General features: G+C 44.4%; 1 protein-coding gene across 2 annotated transcripts; it reads right to left on the reverse strand.

Annotated features, from left to right (window-relative positions):
* LOC137439061 (class E basic helix-loop-helix protein 40) lies at positions 1 to 8147 on the reverse strand. Of its 2 annotated transcripts, none has more exons than XM_068134730.2 (5): positions 7924 to 8147; positions 5923 to 5983; positions 4076 to 4183; positions 1797 to 1908; positions 1 to 1323 (listed from the first exon to the last, which is right to left on the reverse strand). In XM_068134730.2, exons 1-5 carry the CDS (start codon positions 7983 to 7985, stop codon positions 455 to 457), a joined length of 1212 nt encoding a protein of 403 aa, XP_067990831.2. In that variant the 5' UTR covers positions 7986 to 8147; the 3' UTR covers positions 1 to 454. The 2 variants fall into 2 exon arrangements, with proteins under 2 accessions (XP_067990831.2, XP_067990821.2); XM_068134720.2 differs by having other exon boundaries at positions 5923 to 6013; positions 7924 to 8054.
* Positions 8148 to 8396: the final 249 nt, after the last annotated feature.

Genomic DNA, 8396 nt, shown 5'->3' on the forward strand with positions numbered 1-8396 from the left:
TTCTCTAACCAATAAGCTTTACTAGACATTCAGCAGGACGTCACCGGTACAAACACTGTACATGTCTTACAAAAGGACATTCGGGCCTTGCTTTGCTTGTGGTTTAAAGGCACCTTGGCATACCTTCTTGGTAATTTCTAGCACACACTAGATAACAGACAGACCTGTTTCTGGCATCAATAAAGCAGACACAACAATTGTACAGTCCATTTACACAGTTTTTGCTATCCCGTTTTCTTGTACCGGCTTGTTCATAGCAACAGTCCCTGGGCATCATTCTGCGCTTGCTGCAGGTAGTACACAGACATTCTACCCATTAAAGAAAATATCATTTTCGCACATTGCCCTGGCACCGACCGGCGGTGCACCTGGTCACCATAGTCCTGAGCATTGGGAATCCTTATGCCAGGAAGCAGCAGCACTAGTTCAACTATCCAGCTAAAACCCAACCCCTCTAGTCTCTCATTGTTCCAGGAATTACACCAACCGTATCCATAACGGGGAACATAGGAAACAGGCCAGAGGTGCCTGGCACAGAAGCGTGGCTCTGCACCATTGAAGCCGTGTGCCCGTACCAAAAGGATTCAATAGCAGCTGTTTGGAGCAAAGAGGGTGTTGTCAGGTGCGAAGATTGGGCTACTGGTGCATAGGCCCCAGACATGAAGCACAAGGGCATGCAAAAGGGCTGTCGTAGCATAGGCGAGATGGCAGGGGGTGATATGTCCTCGGAGAAGCGTGCTTGCTTAACAGGGCCAAGGGGGATTATTGGTGGTGTGGGGTTTGACCGTTTACCCCCAGGAGTGGGCCTCATTTCTGCACGCTCCGTCTCACCACCGTAGCCGCTATCTGTGTCTGTGTCACTACCACTGAGATCCCCTGGCACGACACGTTGTATTACGGGCACACAGTTCTCACGGCGCAGGGTGTCTGGCTGTTGCTTGTGAGCCGAGCTCGTGAGCGGTGCAAAGGTGGTGTTAGTCTCATCCTGCCGCAGCCCTCCTATTGCCTTAAACTCCACGGCACCATCATCGCACAGCGTTGCACCTCCTGTCGGTGAAGACCGTCGTGCCGCTGCCATTGCCATTGCCCCGTCTGGCTCGAACTGAGGACCGTGATCTGTATTTCTCTGCACCACTGTAGCAGAGTGAGCCGAGGCCCCCACCGCCCTTGGCTCTCCACAGATATGCTGTAGATGAGTGAGCAGGACATCTCGTTGCGCTTGGCTTCCATGCCGATCCAGGAATGTCTGAACCTCCAGCACGCATGACTGGAAGCCCGAAGTGAACGAGGATGCGTCGGCAGCAGACACGTTTGCCACCTCTCCTGTGCGTGCGGACAGATGTTGCAATTAAGAAAAGCATAGAACCACCTTTAGAGGCCATTTTTCCCCGCAGAGCAGGGGTTGGCCTTTTTGGGGGACCATGGTCCCCTTTTTTTGAAGCAATGTTTTACAGCCGGATGCCCTTCCTGCCACCAACCCTATGAGTCGCCTCTTGCGACACAGGGAATTACCAGTGAACTGGTACTCAATTTGCCGACCTCGGAAGGATGACAGGCTGAGTCAACCCCCCTGGCATTAATTCAGCGATCGACCGGGATTCGAACCCAGGATCCTAGAATCCCAAGCCGGCACCCTAACCGCAAAGCCAACACCGGGCTCAATGAAGAAAAGCATAAATAATTAAATTTCGTTTGGCAGCACCAGACATCAATGATTATGAAAACCTCTCAATTTGGTTCAGACTGATTAATGATCAAGTTATTTTTACTCGTGCTTCCTCTTTTGGTAGGCTCACCGGTGTGCAGTGCATGTAGTCGCTGCTGTTGCTGGTGACAGAGTGCTGTGAGTGCCTGGAGGTGTTTTACTGCCAGTTCCAGCACGACGGCTTTCTCAAGATGTCCGAGTGCCTGCAAGAGGTCACCAAGTTAGTTCGACCCATAACTTTCATCAGTTTATCGTATATACACACTGTGGTACAATTATTTGGGCATCTCCATTCTGAGGCGATTTTTGGGTGAAGAAGGCCGTTTTAATATTACATATGCAAAAATGGAGGAACTCCCTCCAAACACATCTTTTATCAATTCCTTGCAACTTCCTTTTCCATTTTGTTTTATTTCCTTCCCTTTCCTCTCCTTGTGCGTATGTTGGATGCGGATAACTCCGATCGATAATTGAGGTTTGAGATAACTCCAAGTTAACTGTACAATGGGATTTTAAAACGGTGGTTGCAAGAGCTCGGGAAAGGGAACAGATTTGGGCTCCGAGTGGATGTGTCGAGTTCAGCAAAACCACAAACGTGGGGGAATCCAGAAGCAAACACCACCCACGCAGGACACAGGGGTGTAAAAATAGAGGTGGCTCGGCAAGCTGTAAACACGTTACGCACGAGGAGCGCACCCCGCGAGGCTCTCTACGTGGGCGGGGTGAGCCGTTGTGGGCCCCACTCCCCAATGATCCTACACATTCGACTAGTTTGAAGTGTCCCTGGTACAATTCCAATCGGGATTAAAGGGTACAGGCGTCTCCCTCAGCACATCCATCTGGCTATGATATGACAATCGCCATCCGTAGCCGCATTTCATTATGACTATCCGGCTTTATAACTCGTAATTAATTTCGAATCTGTCAAGTTTGTCATTGAGTTGGGGAAGGGGAAGGCCATTGCACAATGGAGCATGCTGTCGACAGCACTGAGCCGACTGTCTCCAAAGCATTGTGGAGTAAAATGGCATCAATCCCTATTTTTACATTCAGCTCAGGCTCATGAGTTTGTATACACAAAGAATTAAGTTAAGCACCCCCCCCGTTTTTTTACAACCTCGCACATTACAAGTTTGTTGTCGTCAAAACAGTGTAATATACCCATGATATTGCTATATTTTCTGGAGAAGTGATATTATGGTCACATAAAAACATAACAATCATGCCGTTTTCAATATTTTATTCTGAATAATTTAAGGTGAAATTTTTTGGGAATTTTAGGCATATTTTCACCTCAATTTAAGTATGGAGCTATAGGTCCATCACGGACAGTGTGGATGACGTTTATGTTTTCTAACGTACAGTCATTGTTCTGAGAAGACCTCTAGCGATCTTTGCGTCAATAACGTGTGTAGGACCCACGTGATCGGATCACTGACTCAACCAATCACTTTTTTTCACTTTGATCACTCAATTTCATCAATGGATAATTGCTAATGTCATACCAATCATTATTTGATCTCACATACCTTAGAATATATGCCAATGTATACATATACACAAAGAATATATATTAGGGGGTGCTTACCTTAATTCGTTGTGTAGGGGTGCTTAACTTAATTCTTTGTGTATACATGAATCGCATGCGGGATTTGAACCTGGGTTCTGAGCATCACGAGCCGAGGGGTTTATGATGACACACCCACCACCAAACAGACGGACCCATCTTTTACAGGGAGGTCCATCGAGACCCTTTCCCGTCTGCTGCAACAGCCTCGTGATTGCGAGAGAAAAGCTCAGACCAATCGTGTTGCAATTTCACGTCAATAACACGGGCAGGTTAGCGTCCCCTATCGAATGTCTTCAGAGGTCATAGAGTGGGTTCGTTTAATGGGGACGGAGCACGAAGCACTGATTTAAGGTGACACGTGATGTCAAGCGAATGAGTAACGCACGGCCAAATATATTACAATTAGCGAGAGACCGCACGAGGAAGTGCGTCACGAAGCTTTGAGTCCAAGTGCGATCCACAGCCCACTCTATGCGTGAAGGAAGGGGGTGGGGGTGGGGGTGGGGGGGAGGGTGAGGGGGGTGATCCGGATGCACGGGGAGGGAAATCGGAGCCGCTGCACTTTACTCGGCCGTGACCACGTGCGTCATTGGCGACGCACGTGCTGATCCGCGCCAAGTTTGGCACGTGGTGGTGGTGGTGCGGTGGGGGAGGGTGAAAGACAGCCGGATTTGAACCAAGGGAGAACTTTTACATTGAACACCAACCGGGTTCATGCAACACCCTAATCTCCCTAAAAGATCTGCTTTGCTGTAATGCAGAGCTCGCTTCCCTCCCCCACTCTCCCATCCAAGTCTCACCGCTAGCTTGAGATGCTCCGGTAGGAGCTCCTTGAGCTGCGCGATGCACTCATTGATGCGGTCGCGTCTCTTTTTCTCGATCAGGCGGTGAGGGAGTTTGTAACTTTCCTGTGGTGATGGAGGTAATAACACGAATATATTAAACACCCACACCGCACGGCAAAATCGATGAACATCACGTAAGAACTGCACAATCGTTTTGTGATCTATAAAAAGGCCTTGAGGATGAAAGTGTTGGACCGGAGGTCCGGACCACCTTTCCACATTCTAACATCTTTCCTAATCTCCAACCACCGTCATCGCCCCATTGTGCTTCAGTGGAAGTTGAGATCGGATATTAAAAAGTCTGAACGTGCGAGAGTGACCTCAATAAAAGGAACGAACAATGCACGTTCATTTTGTCATTCATATGTACATAGACAATTCAGTCATTCATATGTGCGTAGGCAATTTAGTCATTCATATGTACGTAGGCAATTCAGTCATTCATATGTACATAGGCAATTTAGTCATTCATATGTACGTAGGCAATTTAGTCATTCATATGTACGTCGACAATTTAGTCATTCATATGTGCATAGGCAATTTAGTCATTCATATGTGCGTAGGCAATTTAGTCATTCATATGTATGGAGGCAATTTAGTCATTCATATTTACATAGGCAATTTAGTCATTCATATGTTCTGAGGCAACTGAGTCATTCATATTTACGTAGGCAATTTAGTCATTCATATTTATGTCGGCAATTTAGTCATTCATATTTACGTAGGCAATTTAGTCATTCATATTTACGTAGGCAATTTAGTCATTCATATTTACGTAGGCAATTTAGTCATTCATATTTACGTAGGCAATTTAGTCATTCATATTTACGTAGGCAATTTAGTCATTCATATTTACGTAGGCAATTTAGTCATTCATATTTACGTAGGCAATTTAGTCATTCATATTTACGTAGGCAATTTAGTCATTCATATTTACGTAGGCAATTTAGTCATTCATATTTACGTAGGCAATTTAGTCATTCATATTTACATGGGCAATTGAGTCATTCATATTTACGTAGGCAATTTATTAATTCATATTTACATGGGCAATTTAGTCATTCATATTTATGTAGGCAATTTAGTCATTCATATTTACGTTGGCAATTTATTCATTCATATGTACGTCAGCAATTTAAATATTCAGATGTACTGAGGCAACTTAGTCATTCATATTTACGGAGGCAATTTAGTCATTCATATGTACATAGACAATTTAGTCATTCATATGTACATGGACAATTTAGTCCTTCATATGTACGTAGGCAATTTAATTATTCAGATGTACTGAGGCAACTTAGTCATTCATATTTACGTAGGCAATTTAGTCATTCATATTTACATTGGCAATTTAGTCATTTATATGTATGGAGGCAATTTAGTCATTCATATGCACTGAGGCAATTTAGTCATTCATATGCACTGAGGCAATTGTCATTCATATTTACGTAGGCAATTTAGTCATTCATATTTACGTCGGCAATTTAGTCATTCATATTTACGTCGGCAATTTAGTCATTCATATGCACTGAGGCAACTTAGTCATTCATATTTACATCGGCAATTTAGTCATTCATATTTACGTCGGCAATTTAGTCATTCATATGCACTGAGGCAATTGAGTCATTCATATTTACGTAGGCAATTTAGTCATTCATATATATGTAGAAAATTTAGTCTTACATAAGCCGTACACAAGTGGTCTTCAAACATATCTGTTTCACCATCATTCTAAGCAACGCAAAAGATGGATGAATGAAGTAAAACCCGATATGTTGAGATGGCAGTCACAACCCTTGTACCTTTTCCTCTTTCTTGATCATCCGCTTTGATTTGAGGTTCGGGGAGATCCATGGGTCCATCCTGTGTGGGACAGCGAGATGGTCAGGAAATCTGAGGCACATTTATACCACATCACTCACACCACATTAATCATACTACACCATGCACTTTACACTAATCACACTACACCATGTACTTCACACTAATCACACTACACCATGCACTTTACACTCATCACAATACACCATGCACTTTACACTAATCACACTACACCATGTACTTCACACTAATCACACTACAACATGCACTTTACACTAATCACAATACACCATGCACTTTACACTAATCACACTACAACATGCACTTTACACTAATCACACTACAACATGCACTTTACACTAATCACACTACACCATGCACTTTACACTAATCACACTACACCATGCACTTTACACTAATCACAATACACCATGCACTTTACACTAATCACAATACACCATGCACTTTACACTAATCACACATAACCATGCACTAATCACACTACACCATGCACTTTACACTAATCACAATACACCATGCACTTTACACTAATCACACATAACCATGCACCAATCACACCACACCATGCACTTTACAATAATCACACTACAACATGCACTTTACACTAATCACACTACACCATGCACTTTACACTAATCACACTACACCATGCACTTTACACTAATCACAATACACCATGCACTTTACACTAATCACACATAACCATGCACTAATCACACTACACCATGCACTTTACACTAATCACAATACACCATGCACTTTACACTAATCACACATAACCATGCACTAATCACACTACACCATGCACTTTACACTAATCACAATACACCATGCACTTTACACTAATCACACTACAACATGCACTTTACACTAATCACACTACACCATGCATTTTACACTAATCACACTACACCATGCACTTTACACCAATCACACCAGACCATGCACTAATCACACTACACCATGCACTAATCACAATACACCATGCACTTCACACTAAACACACTACACCATGCACTTTACACTAATCACACTACAACATGCACTTTACACTAATCACAATACACCATGCACTTTACACTAATCACACTACAACATGCACTTCACACTAATCAAACTACACCATGCACTTTACACTAATCACATGACACCATGCACTTTACACTAATCACACTACAACATGCACTTTACACTAATCACATTACACCATGCACTTTACACTAATCACACTACACCATGCACTTTACACTAATCACACTACACCATGCACTTTACACTAATCACACTACACCATGCACTTTACACTAATCACACTACACCATGCACTAATCACACTACACCATGCACTAATCACACTACACCACGCACTAATCACACTACACCATGCACTTCACACTAATCACACTACACCATGCACTAATCACTACACCATGCACTAATCACACGACACCATGCACTTTACACTAATCACACTACACCATGCACTTCACACTAATCACACAAGACCATGCACTAATCACACTACACCATGCACTTCACACTAATCACACCAGACCATGCACTAATCACACTACACCATACACTTCACACTAATCACACTACACCATGCACTTCACACTAATCACACTACACCATGCACTTCACACTAATCACACTCGACCATGCACCAATCACACTAGACCATGCACTAATCACACGACACCATGCACTTCACACTAATCACACTACACCATGCACTAATCACACTACACCATGCACTTTACACTAATCACACTACACCACATGATCACATCACTCATGAATAGAATAACACCTTTTATATGATTAACGCACACTCTCGCTACCCGAACGCGCGTGCGCACGTTCATCGGGACAGCTCGGGGTAACCTGAAGTTCCCGCACGAATACCGACCCCTAATCCCTCCGTAGATCCCCCTCTCGCTCAGGTACACCTTCCTTACCCCGTGCTCGCCTCTCCCTGCTCGGTCGAAGCGCTCAACCCGTCGCAGGTTAGCCCGGCCATGCCTCTCGGTCACGAATCACGGCTGCACTGTCCCTGCGTCCGCTCCTCCGACGCACAATCCCCGACTATGTCCCTCCCCCCTTGCCGATCCACGCTGCCAGCAACGTGACCTGGCGGGCGCGAGCCGGGAGGGCCCCGCCCACTCTCAAACGTTCTTCGTGTGACGTCAAAGGCTTTACGCACACCACTTCATGGTGACCCCCTCTGAGCTTAGTGTTCGCCATTTGTTTATTAATCTATTGCTATTCCCGTCTCTGTACATCAATCACTCTTCGTGTTACCTGTTTTGTTTTCCTCCTACCTCCCGGCCTCCCTGCGTGTGTTTTCGTCGTTTTACCTTAATTATTCGCTCCTTTCAGGTGAACATTTCCTTCAATTCCGATGTCCTTGACAAACACAACGTCGCCTTTA

This window comes from Myxine glutinosa, chromosome 1 (assembly GCF_964187855.1).
Source record: "Myxine glutinosa chromosome 1, kmMyxGlut1.1, whole genome shotgun sequence".
NCBI lineage: Eukaryota > Metazoa > Chordata > Myxini > Myxiniformes > Myxinidae > Myxine > Myxine glutinosa.

Excerpts from the sequence above, each read along its gene's own strand:
- LOC137439061 (XM_068134720.2), bottom strand. The coding sequence starts at position 7,985 with ATGGCCGGGCTAACCTGCGACGGGTTGAGCGCTTCGACCGAGCAGGGA. Across the intron at positions 6,014-7,923 it reads CAGGGAGAGGCGAGCACGGG|ATTTCCTGACCATCTCGCTG; the intron begins GTAAGGAAGGTG and ends AATGTGCCTCAG. Across the intron at positions 4,184-5,922 it reads TGATCAAGAAAGAGGAAAAG|GAAAGTTACAAACTCCCTCA; the intron begins GTACAAGGGTTG and ends CCATCACCACAG.